Source organism: Bos indicus, chromosome 10 (assembly GCF_029378745.1).
Source record: "Bos indicus isolate NIAB-ARS_2022 breed Sahiwal x Tharparkar chromosome 10, NIAB-ARS_B.indTharparkar_mat_pri_1.0, whole genome shotgun sequence".
Taxonomy (NCBI): domain Eukaryota; kingdom Metazoa; phylum Chordata; class Mammalia; order Artiodactyla; family Bovidae; genus Bos; species Bos indicus.
Window position 1 is genome coordinate 15,442,989 of NC_091769.1, and position 17,451 is coordinate 15,460,439.

General features: G+C 51.6%; 1 protein-coding gene across 3 annotated transcripts in view; it reads left to right on the top strand.

The window, feature by feature from the left end:
* The window catches only part of CORO2B (coronin 2B), a 148,457-nt gene that overhangs the window by 13,088 nt on the left and 117,918 nt on the right, over positions 1 to 17,451 (top strand). Inside the window, exon 1 of one of the 3 annotated variants that reach the window (XM_070796976.1) lies at positions 8,585 to 8,689. The exons of the other annotated variants lie outside the window; for them this stretch is intronic. Coding sequence (XP_070653077.1) covers positions 8,651 to 8,689 — 39 coding nt within the window. The 5' untranslated portion in view covers positions 8,585 to 8,650. Of the gene's footprint in view, positions 1 to 8,584; positions 8,690 to 17,451 lie in introns of those variants that run through there. 3 annotated transcript variants of the gene reach the window in all.

Sequence of the window (17,451 nt, forward strand, 5' to 3'; positions counted from 1 at the left end):
CAATGAAGAGTAGCCCCCACTCTCTGCAAAACAGAAAGCCCATGTGCAGCAACAAAGACCCAGCATGGCCAAAGGTAAACAAATAAATTTTTAAAAAAAGACTCAGGAGTGGTTCCTGAGGGGGAAGGCAAGGCCGGGGAGAGCTGATTACCACGAACCAGTTTTGCCCAGGGAACAGGAGTGAAGAGGATGACCAGCCTTATTCTATGCACCTCTCCACCCTGGCTTCCCTGCTGCCTTGACCACTGACCACAATCCCCACCCCTCACCCTTAATGCAGGTAAAATGAGGCCTTGGATTCACTCAGAAAACATTTGCTGAGCACCTGGGTACCAAGGCCAAAGTTCCAGGAACTGAGCTTGCAGGGATAAACTCAGGCTGCCCCTCCTTGAGGGAGGTCAGTCTCATGGGGCAGATGGTGGCTCAGAAGGACACATGGCTGCAGAGATAAGGGGAAAGAGGCTGGTGTGTGGGGAGCAGAGATGTGTGCACACACCTCTGAAGCCATGGGGATGGGGCAGGGGTCAAGGAAGGTTGCTGGAGGAAGAGGTCTCGTCTCAGTCATCAAGGATGAGTTAAGCAGAGGCAGGTAAAGAGGAGGGGAAGGCATTCCAGATGTGAACAAAGGCTTGGAGAGAGCTGCGGGTTTGGCTCATTCCAAGAGAGATGAGAGTTGGATGCTGCTGGGTGGGAAAGGGTAGAACGGCGAGTGATGAACAGACTGGGAGACAGGAGGAGCTGGGGGAGCAGAGCTGCCCGGCCAAGGAGGGTGAGCTTCACCCTGATGGTGCTAGGAGCCCCCAGAGGGTTTTAAGCAGGGGAGTGACAGGGTTCGACTTGCACTTTAGATGATCCCGCCCAACCCATGTTGCCCGGGAGGCATTTCAGTGATTGGAGATTCACAAAGTCCATGTGTCATGAGGTAGGAGTGAAAGTTCCAGGCCCCCATCCCAGAGTTCCTACTGGCATCTCCCTGTACCCGGGTGAGTACTACACATGCCCCTCTCTTCCCCAGGCAGATGCCCCTGGCTAGGACCACTGTAGGTTACTGGCCTTTCCCATCTGCCTAGGGCTGCCAGGGAGGTTGGATCTGAGCTTGAGAAGATGGGATGAGGGTGGTGGAGCTGCTGCTGCTGCTGCTAAGTCGCTTCAGTCGTGTCCGACTCTGTGCGACCACATAGACGGCAGCCCACGAGGCTCCCTCGTCCCTGAGATTCTCCAGGCAAGAACACTGGAGTGGGTTGCCATTGCCTTCTCCAATGCATGAAAGGGAAAAGTGAAAGCGAAGTCCCTGAGTCTTGTCCGACTCTTAGCGACCCCATGGACTGCAGCCCACCAGGCTCCTCCATCCATGGGATTTTTCCAGGCAAGAGTACTGGAGTGGGGTGCCATTGCCTTCTCTGGGGTGGTGGAGCAGAGGGGCCCAAAGCCTTTCTAGGAAGATGTGCATTTGGCCTGGTGAACAGACCTCTGAAATGCGATTTTGAAGCCCCCTGCTTAATTATGCCCCAGCTCTGACAGTGTATGACCTTGGGTCGATCCCCTCTGGTTGGGACTCAGTTTTCCTAAACTAGCTTAGGGGAGTGTCACCTAGTCCAAGTCCAGGTGCAAGAGTGAGCCTACAGGTGTGCTTATGCCCAGAACTAGGCCCTGCTCAGCCTGCCTCCCCCAGCTTTCTCAGACCCTGCAGCCAGAGTCTCCTCCCGAGCTGTGTTCTCCAGTACACACATACATGCACACACACCTCACTCCAGACTGCCAAGGGTTGTGGCAAGTTTATGAAATTCAGAGGTTGAGGACCAGAGTTGGAATCTCAGCTCTGCCACCAATTTGCTCTGTGCCTCTGGCTCAGCCTATCTGAGCCTTTGTACCTGCCCCCTCCCATTTGGTATAAATATCAGTCCTCGGCACACAATGAAGGGAATTGTATGAGTCAGCCTCTTCCTTGTCTTTTTAATACACCCTCCCCAGTGCTGCTTCTGCCAGATAGCCCTTCTTTTTTTTTTTTTTTGGCCATAGTACGTTGCATATAGGATTTTAGTTCCCTGACCACGGATTGAACCTGTGCCGCTTGCATTGGAAGCACAGTCTTAGCCACTGTACCACCAGGAAAGTCCAAGAGAGCCCTTCTTTGATGAAAATTCTATCTAGTTTTGAGTGCTAAGCTGGTTGGGGATGAGGAGTAGAATTAACTGGGATAGGGCACAAGAGAACCTTCTGAAATGGTGGTTAGGTGAATGTGTAAAAAATTTTCAAGCTGAACACTTCAGATTTTCATACTACAGGCATGCTGGATATGTGAATGTTAAAATATTAATGCTTGGTTTTATTATAGAAAATATCCTATTTATTAATAATAAAACATTAATATTTAATACATTTACTTTTTAATGGAAAAAAGATCCTTTCTCAGCTTTCTGGCTCAAGCTCCATCTCTCTCCATCCATTCATATATTCATTCACTCTACAAATATTTGCTTGGGCCCCAGGCAGCCCGGGCTCGCAGGGGTGAAGGACACACAGATGCATGCACTGTCTTGGGAGCTCAGAGGTGCAGAACCTTCAGTGGCTCCTCGTTGTCATTAGCGGTGATTCTCCTGCTGGCTGCAGATCACCTGGGGAGGTTTATATGCTTTTCCTCAGGGTCCGTATCAACAGCTGTGTGACCTGTGCAGTGCCCGATTTAATCTTCTGCTGATCCTGTCTTGAAATTCATTATAATTTTTAATCAAGAGGACCAGATTATGTAGTTGGTCCTCCCTACTCCCCCACCCCCAGAACAACAGAATCGGATTCTCTGGGAGTTAGGGTCTGGGCATCAAGATTTCTTCAGAGCCGTGTGTCCTGCTGGAGGAGACCTATCCAGATTCAGCTCTCATCCTCAGACCCCTGGCTGAAACAGAAGCTAGAGCCTGGCTCTGTAGACACTTGTAACTGAAATGAAATGATAAGCCCTCACACGTGAGCGTGTCACAGGAGCTGTCCCTGGGGAGGCAGTGTGGGCAGCGAACCACGAAGGAGCTCGGGGGAGTGGCGGGGTCACTGTGCGGTGGGATGATCCAGAAGGGCTTCACGGAGGAGTTGGCACGTGCACCACCCTGAGAAGGGCGAGAGAAGAGGACGAGAGGGGAGAAAAGGCACAGGCAGAACAGCGTTTAGGAGAGGGAAAGACTAGTGGGGGAAAAGGAGGAGCCAGCTCAACTGGAGTGCAGAGCCTCGGGTCGGGGGGCTGGGAAGCACGGGAAATGACAGTCTGAGAAGTCAGAATCCTGTCAGCAATGGGGAGCCGCTGAATGTTCTGGGTCCAAGAATAATGTCCTCCATGAACATTTGAATCAATAAACAAAAGGACTTTAGGGAAGTCTTAAGGGGAAACTGGCCTGCTAAGCTGCCGCGGTCTCCAGCTGGACTGTGGTTCACCTGCTCTGAGAGGCTCTGCGTCCCCGTCCCCGTAGGTGGTGCCTGTCTGTGTGGAACCCCATGTCCCCTGTGGTGTGGTCTTGGGCAGCAGTGATTGAAGTGTCCCCCAAAATAACAGATTCTGAGCAAAGGAATGGCAAACGCGAGGGGAAGAATTTCTAGGAATGGCAGACAGCGAGGGGAGGGGCGTTTCTGGTAAAAACTGGGCTCTGCGCCCAGCTCCCATCAGGTTCCCTGACCCAGGTGAGCCTGGAGACTGTAGGAAGGTGGCTGTCCCCACCATCTTGCCTTCCCCACAGCCTGGTGGACACTGTAATCCCTGGGGACGGTTTGATGGTCCTGCCTGGGATAGAGGAGCCCCCATTTCTGAGTAGCCAGGAGATCAAACACAGATCTGTTTGTTTCTTAAGTCTCCTGAAATATTTATGGAGAAAAATGAGAAAGGGTCTCTGTTTGTTTAATGCATCCTCCAGGGAAGAAGTCACGGGGAATAGGCCACTTCCTGAGTCTGAGAACCAGTGAGCAGAGATGGAATTTCTTGGGGTTTGAAGCCAGACTGTGTACTTGCAAAAGAAGGTGGGATAGGATTTCTGGAGGTGATGAAGCCCTGTCAACCTCCTGCCTCCAGCCCAAGAAAGGCCTTCAGCACTTGCTTTCCTGGTGACTCCAAATCTCAGCCTAGTTTTTATTCTGGGCTTTGCCTCAACATGCTGTGTGACCTTATGCAAGTTGCTTAACCTCTCTGGGGGTATCAATCCTATTTGGCCCTTGACAGTGTTTGGAGAGTCAGCTGAGCTGTGGAGTGGGCTTGCTCTGAAGCAGTGAAGAGGTAGAAAGGGGTATAGGGAGCATTGTGCTGTGCAAAAGTCCCAGCTATTCAGTGTTCCAGGCCAGAGAGCTGGCCAGGAGCAGGACTGAGGGCCGTTGGTGGCCTCAGCTGTGGCCCATGGGGTCAGGCTAGCGGGAGGGCTCTAGGACCCAGGCCCATCCTTTGGCCCCCTCCACCCTTCCTCCTCAGATCAGCCCTGCTGTCCCACGTCCCTGAGAATGCTGGCAGGATTTCCTCCCAGGAAAGGGACGGGGGTGTCCGGTTTACATCCCCTGGGAGTTGCAGGCAGCAATTCCTCCTGACAGTGGGACCAGCCTTGTCTTCAGATGTGGAAGTCTGTGGCTCCATGCCCGAGCCTCGTGGCTGGCCTCAGATTATCTGCTGTCCACACTCAGGGAACCTGGATCCCTGCCCTTAGTTTGGCCCCTGAGGCTGGGCTTCTGTTCTCAGCTCTGGGGCTGGCTTGTTGTTCTGTCTCCCATGGTGGACCTTGTAAAGAGATAGTAGTTAATAACAGTTATTATCATTAGAACAATCTGAATCTTAATACAAATGACCATCCGCTAAGCACCTGATCATGCCAGGCACTGTGTGGGCTGGGGATGCACAGAAGGGACCCATCTCCCCAGCCTTTAAGGAAGTTGACTTCTGCCTGGGAGGCAGACACAGACACTGAAGGAGGGCATGGGGCAGTGCTGAAAGCAGGTCCTGAAAGCCACAGAGCCCTGGGAGACTGAACAAGGCTTCTGAGGGGAGGTGGTGTGTGAGTCTGACTTTGAAGGTTGAGTAGGATTTGGGAAAGGGTGGAGGAGAGGAGGCGCAGCATGAATACAAACAAAGCAGGCTCACTCCTGAGATGAGATGTTCGAGAGCTTCCGGGTTATCCAGGGAGGTTGGAGCATGGAGGGTCAGGAGCTGGGAAGGTGGGGAGGGGAGGCAAAGCTGGAGGCCATGGTGAGTTGTGCATGAGTTGCACATGGGAAAGAGACGTGATCAAGTGCTTAGATTCCACAACAGTAAACATCCATTAAGCACGTACTGTGCCAGCCACCGTTCTAGATGGTGGGACACATCCACATAGGTGATCGAAACTGAAAAACATCCCTGCCCTCAGGGCACTGGCCCTGGAGGGCGGGGACACAGGACAGAACACAAATACACAGATATTAGGGTGTCAGGTGGTAGGAAATGCTATGAAGAAAAGTGCAGTGGGGTCAGGGGGCAGAGCGATGGGAGGGACTGCTTTAGACAGAGCAGCTCTGCAAAGGGGACATGAGGGCCCAGGGTGGAAGGAGGGGAGGAGGAGCCACGTGGAATCTGGGAAGATCTTTCTGGCTGAGAGAACAGAAAGTTCCTAGGCTCTGAGGGGGCTTCTCTCGTGGCTCAGATGGTAAAGAATCCACCTGCAATGCGGGAGACATGGGTTCGATCCTTGGGTTGGGAAGATTCCCTGGAGGAGGGCATGCAACCCACTCCTGTATTCTTGCCTGGAGAATCCCTCTGGACAGAGAAACCTGGCAGGCGATAGTCCTTGAGGTCTCAAAGAGTTGGACACGCCTGAGCGACTAAGCACAGCACAGGCTCTGAGGAGGGGCTGCCCTCCACTCAAGGCATGCTGCTGCTGCTGCTAAGTCGCTTCAGTCGTGTCCGACTCTGTGTGACCCCATAGACGGCAGCCCACCAGGCCCTGCCGTCCCTGGGATTCTCCAGGCAAGAGCACTGGAGTGGGTTGCCATTTCCTTCTCCAATGCATAAAAGTGAAAAGTGAAAGTGAAGTCGCTCAGTCGTGTCTGACTCAGCGACCCCATGGACTGCAGCCTACCAGGCTCCTCCGTCCATGGGATTTTCTAGGCAAGAGTACTGGAGTGGGGTGCCATTGCCTTCTTCCACTCAAGGCATAGCTGTGAGGCTTTTGTCTAGGGAAGTGTGAGGGGGGAGGTCAGAAAGGAGGGTGAAGCTGGGCCTGGGTCCCCCCGAGTCCTCCTGCCTCCCTCCTGCTGGCACGGGCTTCCTGCTCACTGTTTGTTGACTGACTAAATGAGCGTGACCACTCAGGGGAGGACGGGCAGGACGGGGAAAGGCTGAAGTCTGGGCAATGGTGAGGGTCTGAACCGGGGCAGAGACAGTGGGAATGGGAAGAGGAATCTCCAGGCCTTGGGGGCTGGTTATGAGGAGAGGAAGACAGCCAGGTTGTTCCTAAAGTGCCCCCAGAGAAGTGCTGGATCACAAATCCATGGGCATCACCGTGGTGGGCTTCCCACACCCCTCCCCTGGGTCCCTGAGCTAGCTTAGCCTTGATCTGGGGCTTGTGAAGCGAAACCAGAGCTTCCCATCGCCCCTGACTTCTCAAGGGTGCTCCAAAGTGGGCCGAATCCTCCCGAGGGGCCTGCAGGACTTGGAGGAAGTCCTCAGAGGCCACCCTCCCCTGCCAGCCTCACCTTGCCTCCAACCTCATTAGTATTTTGAGCAGAAGCATATTTATTTTTTCCTGTGGGGAATTGGTGTACAGCTCACTTCAAATTAAGTAAAACCAAAGAGCAGTTAAGAGGCCCTGCCTTCCCGGGTCAAGGAGGAACGACCAAGCAAAGTGGTACTGATGCTCTACTGGCTGCTGGGCATGTCTGTTCTGGGCTGGCCCAGGTTTGAGTGGCAAGGGAGATGCTGTAGGACTGGAGTTCACCAGTAACAAAATACTAAGGAGAGGTGTTTGCTTAGTGCCAACCACGATCCAGGGACTGTGCTGTTTTACATGCATATTATGTCATCCTCTCAACCGTCTGTGAGGCACAGGGATGGGGGCGGGGGGCAGGTGCTACTGTTATGTCCATTTTGTGGATGAAGATACTGAAGCCCAGAGGGGTTAAGTAATATGCCCAAGATCACACACTTGTAAACCGAGACAGAGCCAAGATTCTGTCCCAACCTTCATGCAGCCCGGAGCCCATGCCTCTAATTGCCTGGCTCTTTAGTCCCTCAGAAGCATTGCATTTTACCAATAGCTTCTCCCTGAATTGTTTCCGTCCCATTTAAAAAAAGGACCAAACAAAAAGCCCTTTCGTTGCTATGGAACACAGAGGCCTCTCTAGAGTCACTGAGGTGACCTAGGACAGAGGGGCATGGGCCAACATTCCGTCCCGGCTCTGACGCGGTCCCTGCTCCTCCCCTGGGGGCCCAAGACCCTTGGGGGCCGTTGTGATGGTCCAAGCAAGAGGCCTGAGCCGGCCAAGTGGAACAGTGAGGGCTGGAGGGGAGACAGGACTCGAGGTGAGGTTTTGGAGCTTGTTGAGTCCCTGGAGGCTCCTAAGAGGTGGAAGTCAGTAGGGGAGCAGGGGTGCCTGAGAAACCCAGGAGGAGGCCGCTCCGGTCAGCAGTTCTGTGTCCCAGGTCCAGCCCCCCTCAACCAGACCATCTCCCTTGTTCGCCAGCCTTGGCTTGGACAGCATTTTCGGATTTAGAAAATCAGATCTCTCAGAGGCTGAAGTTCAGTGCTTTGGGCTCTATGGGCAGCCCCGGGAGAAAAGGGGTGGCAGCCAGCCAGAATTGGGGAACTGAGCTGGGTTCCTGGCCAGAGAGATTGGAAGTGGGGTTGGAGGAGAGAGACAGAGAACCAACAGGAAGCTTTTTCATCTCTGCTTCTTTATCATGCAGGGTCAGTGATTTTTGCTAATAGCAACCTCCTGGGAAAAATATTGATCCAAAGGTGGTGATCCAGGAGAGCTGTATTAGAGAAAGCTCCTACTTTCTCAGGAGAGTAGCCCTGCCTTCTAAAAAGCCTGAACCTTTAAGAATCCCGGGGAGCTTGGTACCCTAGAGAGAAAGTCCCTGGTAAGCATTCCTCCCCGGAGCCTGCCACACCCGGGTTGCCTCTCTCTGCAGCTGTCTTCTCTCCCCAAATCCTTCCTCCCTACTTCTGATCCTACAGCAAACCATAACTCTCCCCTCTCCCTTCCTTTCTCTCTGCTGGGCACCAAGGGGCTGGCCTGTGTTTAGAACACTGAGGGGTTTGTGCAGGACACTTGTCAGAAAAGAGTTTTGATTCTGACCAGAACTTCTGATGGCCTGGAAGGGTGATGATGCTGCTAGAGGAAAGCTGATAGGGATGAAACCTGGGCTGCCTCGCTGGGAGCCTGTCCTCGGTTCAGGCCCAAAGAGGGCCTGGGGCTGGATTAGGGGAGCATGGAGTGGGGTCCTATCAAGCTTCCCCCTGCCCTGACCCTGCCCTCCAGCCACTCTGGTCTGCTAGCTGCCCCAAACTCAACTTGTGCTTTTCTGCTTTGTCTCTACTCAAATGATCTCTTGATCCCTGCTTTCAAGGCCCAGCCAAAATGTCACCTACTCCAGGAAGCCTTCTCTGATCTCTCCTCACTCCAGACTCCATCCTCATGTCACTGCTGTGTTGAAATGGTTCTGGCTGAACACACCTGTCTCCCCTGCCAGAGGGTAAGCCCTGTGCCCTGAGTGAGGAGTAGCATGTGGTGCCCCAAACCCCATGATGTGTTTCTCGTGCTGGCCCCGTGTATGTTCCAGTAGAGAATTTTGAATGACATATCTTATGTTTTTGCATGGATACGAGGGTCTATTCTGTGCGTACAGCACAGCTGCAGCCATGTGAGATGTGTTTGTTGGCAAATTTATCAGAGGATGCAGAATAAAGCCTCCCAAACCTGTCCCCTGAAGGGCTGGGGACAGATATGGAAAGCTTATTTTTCCCTTCTCCCATCCCCCAGTGCTGCTCAGACAGAGGCTGTGCTGTCCTTGAAGAATTCTAAAGGAAGGGAAGTGCTCCCCAATGCCTCCCAGACCTCCTGCCCAAGAGAGGCAATGGCCTGGTGACCTTGTGACAGGAGTGTGCTCTCCCGGGGCTCCGCTGTCCCCTGGGAGGCTGCCATATGCTTTCCGGACGTCCGGGTCTCATTATACTCCAACTCGAAAATTCATCTTGTCTAATTGTGCTCAAGGCCTGAGTGAATCCAGGAACTATTAGCTTGGCTCTGTGGGCTGGGGATCACCATGGCAACAGAGGATGCGTCCTAATGAACTGCATCCTTGGAGACTGGCTCAAGGGTCCCCCTCCCTCCTCTCTGTGTGGATTGCTGCTGTCCCTGCTGCTTGGCAGGGGCCCCTCCAGAAAGGACCTGGGCTGAGGAGAGGTGATGGAAGCAGCCTCTGTAGGAGCCGCCCAGCCCCCTGTGATGTGGTCCATAATTCCTCCCAGTGCTGCAGGGATAAAATATACTCACACATGATCCTACAGCCTCATTACAGGCCAGGGGTTTCCCTTCCCTGACAAACAAATACCTTTCATCTAAAACACACACACGCACATAATTCCAGTGGTTTAAGTGCTGTTTGCTTTGCAAATCTTTCTAAAATGTGGAGGTTACACTTCCCCTTGGAGGCCTGACTCAAATGCCACCTCCTCCAGGAGGCCTTCCTGGAATGTCTGCCTCTCTCCCAGCCCTGTTTTGCCACTGTGCTTGGTTTGTGCCTCCGGGAGGCTGGGCCCAGAAGTGGACTTAGCCAAGTACATACCAGCTTTGCTTCATGCCAGGTGACAAGCTCCTCTAACACAGTAAGCCCCCACCCACCTTCCTCTTTGGAGGAAGCTCAGCTTAAAGGAGAAAGGTGTCTTTGCTAGCAGCCTTTTCTACCTTCAATCCCACCCCAGGGCTCAGATCGGGGAGCTTCTCTGTTGATGTGGCTCCCAGGACCATCGGAGACCCTCCTGCCTCTATAACTGTGGGTAGTGGCCCCAGGCCAGGCACTTTGCCTTCCCCACCTGAGCAGGAAGGAAGGGGATCCCCTAAAACTGGGCCTGTGGGGGAAGGAGTGGAAAAGGAAAGAAGACTTGAGGAAATGAAAAGAGTAACAAGGGACAGCCCTGGCTTGGCCCTCAGCCCCCAGGCCCCTGGCACTGCCATCTCTGGGCCTGGTCACCCACAGAAAAGTTGTTTTATGTGGGAGGAGGGTTGGAAGGCAGAGATGCAAACCCAGCAATTTCTCCACATCCACCCCACCTCCTTCTCAGCTGTCCTGCTGATTCTCAGTCTTCAGAAATGACCTGGAGAGAGAAGAATGAGTAGGGAGGAGGCTGCCGGTCTGACTTTTAATTAAAAGGGACAGGACACCTCCCAGCCAGCCTGTAAGGCAGTGGCACTCGTGATGTGTGGGTCTCCATTGAGGAGACCGGGGTGGTGTGCAGGTATGTGGGTGTGTGGACAGCTGGCCAACAGCAGAAGAGATCTGAGCGTCTACCCAGAAGGCTGAGTTTTCTCTTCGCTCCTCCATATCTACTCCCCTCAGTGCAGCAGACATTCTTGAGCATCTGCTGTGTGCCAGCCCCTGTGGCAGGCCCGGACATGCAGAAATGGATGAGACACAGGCCCTGGCCTCGGTGACTGGGTGGGGAGGGTGGGCACTGAGGGGTTGAGGGGCCCACCTCTCACTGGACCCTTTCATTCAGGCAGCACCCCCTGAGCTCTGCCTGGGTGCTGCCTTTGAGAAGGTCCTGAGGATGAAGTGGTGAATGTGGTAGAGGCCCAGGTCTGCATGAAGCTTACAGCCAAGGGTGATGTGGGGGTGGGGCAGCTATTACAGGAGGAGGGTAGCACATGGGTTGGGGGTTAGGCACCCCGGGGAGGAGCAACTAATGCAGCCCAGGGGACTTCGAGGGCACTGAAGCAGAGGCCAGGAGGAAGAGGACTTGGCCAAGCAGACAGTTAGGAAGAATAACCAAAGTTAACAGCGGCAGGGCCTGTGCAAAGGCCCGGAAGAGAGAAGCAAAGGCTTTGCGGAACAGAAAGACAATGAGCATGGTGAGGCCATAAGTGTGTCATGGTGGGACCAAAGCCAAGGAGGCCATCAGAATCCAATTTGCAAGGACCATGGCCTTGATTTGAGGGCAGGGAGCGAATGTGCACTGTGCAAGAGAATGATATCAGGTTTAGATTTTACAAAGGCCACTCTGGCAAGCATTTTTGTGTGTGTGATTAAAAAATTAAAATAGTTTCAGGTTTTTTTTTTTTTTTTTTTTTCTTCATTTAAGGCCACTTGGTGCTGTGGAAGGGAATGAGGGAAGGGAAGGAGAGTGTTGGAGTAATTGGGGTATTTGGCCCAAATTAGGGTCTGACCCCAGGCACACAATGCCTTGTACTTGGATGGTTTCTATTTTTAATTGATGTATTGGTGTATAGTTGATTTACAGTGTTTTCAGTATTCAGCAGAGTGATTCCATTATACATAATTTTTTTTTTTTTTTTCAGATTCTTTGCCATTACGGTGGTGGTTTAGTTGCTAAGTCGTGTCCAATTCTTGTGACCCCATGGACTATAACCCTCCAGGCTCCTCTGTCCTTGGGATTTCCCATCCAAAATACTGGAGTTGATTGCCAGTTCCTTCTCCACGGGATCTTCCCAACCCAGGGATCAAACCCAGATCCCTCTCATGTACCAAGTTAAATAGGATCCAGCTGTCACCTCCACAGTTCCCAGGGCTCTGATAGCCCCGGTTGGTGGGCGTCCCACCATGTTGTGTCTGCTGAGGTTTCCCCTCCTTTGCCCCTGCTAGGGAAACGATGGTGGCTATGAGTTTCATGGTTCTCTACTTCAGTGAAGGGAGATTTGGTGAGGTAAGCAAAGCCCACCTTCTCCCTCTCTGAGAACATCAAGAAGCAGTTCCTTTCTGTTTTCTAATAGAAAGTCTTCATGGAAGCAAACCTGTTTTGCGGGCAAAAGGGACTGCTTGTACAAGTCTCGCAAGCACACATTTGTTTTCCTTGTTGGGATATGCATAATTTTATTTTCTGGGAGGTAACACACAGCTTTGCGATCCCTTGCCTAGAAACAGCTGGCTGTCCCATTGGATTAACACCATCTGTTTCCTCTGAGCAGGAAGGTGTTAAGGAATCCCTGCCCAGGCTGGGTTTGGGACAGGAGGTGAGAGCTGTCAGACGGCCTGGGGTTGGGGAGTACAGTGGGAGAGAGAAGTGGGAAGGTTGGCCTTATTAGAATGCAGAGTTGTCACTGTATCCTGTGCGCCATTGAAATCCCAGGGCTAACACAGGGCCTGGCTCCTAGTATGTGATTCCTAAACTAGTTGGTGGATGACAGAGTGAATGCATGAGTTGGATGAATGAATGGGGTGGTGGGCACAGGTGAGTAAAGGTTGCCTCCAACCTCCACATAATCATAAGCTAGTCAGGAAAAGCTTGCTCATTGACAATGGTAACATGAGGTGTGACGACAGCAGAGCCTGCATGGAGGATGAGCTGCGGGGCAGTGCAGGGTCATCTGGAAGATGTCAGGAGTCTGTTTCTCAGGACAGTGAGGTATTATGAACTGATTGTGCTGCTCCCCGCAATGCATATGTTAAAGCCATAACCAAATTTGAAGATAGTGCCTTGAAAGAGGTTATTAGGGTTAAAAGTCGGGAGTGTTTCAGTTCATAGGGTTGCAAAGAGTCAGACACAACTTAGTGACTGAACAACAATAACAACAGGTAGTAAGGGTGGGATCCTAATCCTTAGGACTGACGCCCTTATAAGAAGAGGAGGAGACACCAAGTGTGTGGCAAGCAGTGGGAAGGCGACCGTCTGCAAGCCAGGAAGAGAGCTCTCGCCAGAAACCAACCCCACTGGCACCTTGATCCTGGACTTCCAGCCTGCAGAACTAGGAGGCTGTTGAACCATCCGGTCTTCTCTTGGGATATAGCCTTAGCACCTGATACAGTGGGGACACTGTGTCTGAGTTGGGGGGTCAAGCTGAACAGGGCAGGGGGAGGACTTCTCCCTCGCAGAATCCTGGGGGCAGCTGGTCTCCTTGGGAGACTTATCCTGGAACATGTGCACCAGGAGATGCGGAGTGACAGCCCAGACTGTGGAATCAGACTGCTGGGGTCCTGAACACATTCTCATCCCCCAGTGTCTTATCTGTAAAGGATGATAATAATAGTAGTTACTGTTGGAACTTCCCTAGGGGTTCAGTGGTTAAGACTTTGCCCTGCAATCAGGGGGTTCGGGTTTGATCCCTGGTCGAGGAGCTAAGATCCCACATGCTTTGAGGCCTTAAAAACCAAGACATAAAAGAGAAACAATATTGTAACAAATTCAATAAAGACTTTAAAAATTGTCCATACCAAAAAAAGAAGTAGTTAACTGTTGTAATTCCTTATTGTACAAGTGACGTTGTGAGCATTACGTTTATTTTACGCGTGTAAAGCACTTAACCCCAAGCGTGGCGTATAGTAACAAACACGAGCTGTCCCTCTTCCTCTTTGCAGTTTTGTTATTGCTGTCACTCTGGGGTCTCCCTTCTCTCAACTCGTGTTCCGGGGCTCCAGCCATTGTTCAGAATGTTCTAGGACCTCCTTGAGAGCAACTTTCAGTACCAGCTCTTAAGGTCAGGAAATCAGTTTGACACTTCATAGCCGGCCTCCCCCCCAACCCCAGAGCCATCTTCCCCACCTGGAAAGGACCAAGCTTGTGTCTGAATGACTCTGGATGTGACTCAAGAGGCGGACCCTGTCACTGGAGGGCAAAGACATGCCTTTGCTGACGGTATCCCTAGCCTGCCCCAAGCAGGATTTCACACCGGGAATGTAAAAAAACTAATTTTTTGTTATTGTTGTTTAAAAAGTGGTGATTAAACTTAACAGTGTGGCAAGAATATGTTAATGTCCTTCCCAGCAGACTACTCCAGAAAGGCCAGGGCCCTCTCTCTTTAAAGCCATGATTTAAAAAAACCACATCGGACATCCCTGGTGGTTCATTGGTTAAGAATTCACCTGTCAATGCAGGGGACACGGGTTCAATCCCTGGTCCCAGAAGATCCCACGTGCTGCAACTTCTGAGCCCTCGTGCCCTAGAACCCGTGCTTTGCAACAAGAGAAGCCACCGCAATGAGATGCCCACACACCACAACTGGAGAGTAGCCCTCACTCACTGCAACCAGAGAAAACCTGCCTAGCAACAAAGACCTGGTGCAGCCGAGTTTATAGATTAACTCATTAACTAAGAAAGAGCAGCCACCTCACTTATGTGTAAATTCAGCCCAAATTCATCATCCTACAATCAAAAGTCATATCTCCTGAGACCCTTTGGAAAGGTGGAATTAGAGGTACTTTTATCTGATTATACATTTCTGTCTTTGCCTTTGTGTGCTAGGTATTATGGGCTTCCCAGCTGGGGCTAGTGGTAAAGAACCCGCCTGCTAATGCAGGAGACATAAGGGATGTGGGTTTGATCCCTGGGTTGGGAAGATCCTCTGGAGGAGGGCATAGCAACCCACTCCAGGATTATTGCCTGGAGAATCCCATGGACAGGGGAGCCTGGTGGGCTACAATCCAAAGAGCTGCAGAGAGTCAGACACAACCGAATTGACTCAGCACCCATACACTGTGTATTTATTACTTTGATAATTAGGAGAAAATTAAGCAACCTTTTAAGAAGTCTTTGAAAAAAAAGAAGAACTCCAGACTCCCAGCTGCCAGGACTGTCCTGGGTCTTTGGTGGCATATTCCGATTTGTACATGCCATCATCAAAGACGCATAAAAGTACTGTCACCCTTTTGGAGAGCAATTAGGCAATGTGCTTCACAAGCCATTAAAATGTCCATATCCTGTGACCTAGTAATCCCACTTCTGGGAATCTGTCCAAAGGAAATAATCCAGAGTCGGGGACAGGCTCTGTGCCTCAAGATGCTCATCACAACATTATTTATAACCAAAAATTGGGAGCAAAATAAAGGCTTTACAATATGAGACTGGCTAAGTAAATTAAGCAGCATTTATTTGATGGAGCGTTCTGCAGCCATTAAAAACTGTAATACCCGATGCTCTGCATGTGGGAAGTTGTTTCTACTAAGTGAAGAGGGCTGGATACAAAGTTTTATGCACTCCAGGGCTATAACTGTGTGAAGGTTCTTTGGAAAATGCAGGTACTCTGAGACTGAAAAGGGAAGAGAGAATTGACAGGACCTCCAGGTGGGCTGAGGGAGAGAGGAGGGATTCACTGATGGCTCTTAGGCTTGTGGAATGAAAGTTCCATTGACTGGGAGTCACTGGTGGCTGAGCAGCCTGGGATGGGGAGAAATCAGTAGTTGGTTCCCAAGGTATTAGGTCAGAGGTGTCTTTGATAATCTAAAGGGAAGGGTCCAAAGCTTAGGAACGATGTCAGGTGGAAATTTCAGAGCCATCAATGTAGATGATATTTATTTATTCTCAGCTGCACGCGGGCTTTCTCTGGTGGCAGTGAGCCTGGGCTACGCTATTGGGGTGGTGCTCAGGCTTCTCGTTGCAGTGGCTTCGCTTGTTGCAGAGTGCAGGCTCCAGGGCACCTGGGCTTCAGTAGTTGCTGCAGGTCGGCTCATTAGTTGTGGTGCTCAGGCTTAGTTGCCCTGAGGCATGTGGGGTCTTCCTGGACCAGGGATTGAACCCAAGTCCCCTGCATTGGCAAATGAATTCTTAACCACTGGACCACCAGCAAAGTCCTGCAGATGGTATTTAAATGCCTGAGTTTGGATGACCTCAGGCAGGGAAGAGTAGAGGCAGCGGGTCACACCTGTGAGTACCGTTAGAGTCCCTTGCACGTCCCTGCAGGTCAGTGAGTCAGAATCTCTGAGGTGGTGGCCCATCGGCATTTACTCCAAGCTCCCTGAGTCATTCCCATGGAGGGTGGGGGCTGGGTAAAAATAGAAGTGACTCGTTTTAGCCCCAGGCTCTCTATGGCTGAGACTGAGGAGGGGAAACGGCTTCGAGTGACTGAGGAGGTGTGGCCAAGGGAGGATCAAGGAGGAGGGACTGGTCACCTGTCCCAACTGCCCTCCAGAGAGCCAGAGTGAGGAGGCTTTGGGCTCTGCATTGGGCAATGTGGACGAGGCCCTTCCAGCTCTGGGATTCCTGTATCTAGAACTGTGTAGATGGGCCCCACAGTGCCCAGCACAGGGCTTTGCAGGCTGTCAGCATGTTCTGTTGAACTGAACAAAGCAGTTGTTGATCAGTAGCTTTCCTTAAAGTAAACGTTTTCCACACCCCAAATTCTGGCACACAGTCTGCAAGATTTTTGAGCTGCTTCTGAGTGGAAGAGGCCATGTAGAAACTGCAGCTTCGGATATAGACACACTAAAAGTGTGGAAATCCTTTGATAGCTCATGGATATAGTGGGTCAGAGTATTTGAAACTGAAACAGACAAGAAAAATCCAGAGCATAAATGAAGATGGGGTTCCGTTTTCTCCAATATGTCTGGTCAGTCTCTGATGGCTCTAGATAGAGAACAGTTTTCTTGAGCGTGGGGGGTAGGCATGGAAGATGCTTCCAGGAGCTATGGGCATAAGAAGGATTCTTTATAGTGCTCAGTACATCTTCCACTCACTGTGGATTGATTCAGAGCTGCAGAAAGGGAGTCCCATGATGGAGGGTGCTACAAAAAGGAGCCTGTCGCAAGCATCCTGGAGCTCCCAAGTTCCTCCCTGGCTCTCCAGGGTAGAGACAGACATTGGGCTTTTAGAGTAGGTGGAGGGTTTAGCAAGGGGGCTGCATGGATTCTGTTGGTCAGCATCCAGACAGGGCACGGAGGGACAGTGCATCTGCGTTCTACAGTGTCTAGGGTCTCTACTAGGAAACCACAAATGACTCGGGGTGACTTGAACACCTGGAGCTGGGGCTGGAATCATCTGGAGGTTTCTTCATTCTCAGATCTGGTGCCTGGACTGGGGTGACATAAAGGCTGGGCCCGGCAGGAACTGTGGATGAAAGCATTTACATAGGACATCTCCATGTGGCTTGGCCTTCCTCGCATGGCAGTCTGAGTAGCCACATTTCTTCTATGATGACTCAGGGCTCCAGGAGCAAGTGTTCCAGCAAGTAAGGCAGAAGGTCATGACAGCTTAGGATCTAGCCTCAGAAGTCATGTAGTGTCACTTCCATACCAGATTCAAGGGGAGGGGACAGGGGACCACCACGAAGTCCTTTTCACAAAACGCTTCTCTGGATTAGTCACTTCCAGTCCCTGTTTAAGGTGGCTGAGACTAGGTCTGAAGGAACAGTTGCCATCCTGTGTCCATGTCCCCATCTTCCCTGAGGCCTCAGGGCATGTATCCTATTTCGGTCAAAGTCCAATGCTCTCAGACATAGGACCCCATAGAGCAGGGGCTTTGGAGGGAGGACTCTTATGTGCCTGACTGCCACTCTTTGGCTCAGCTGCAGCTA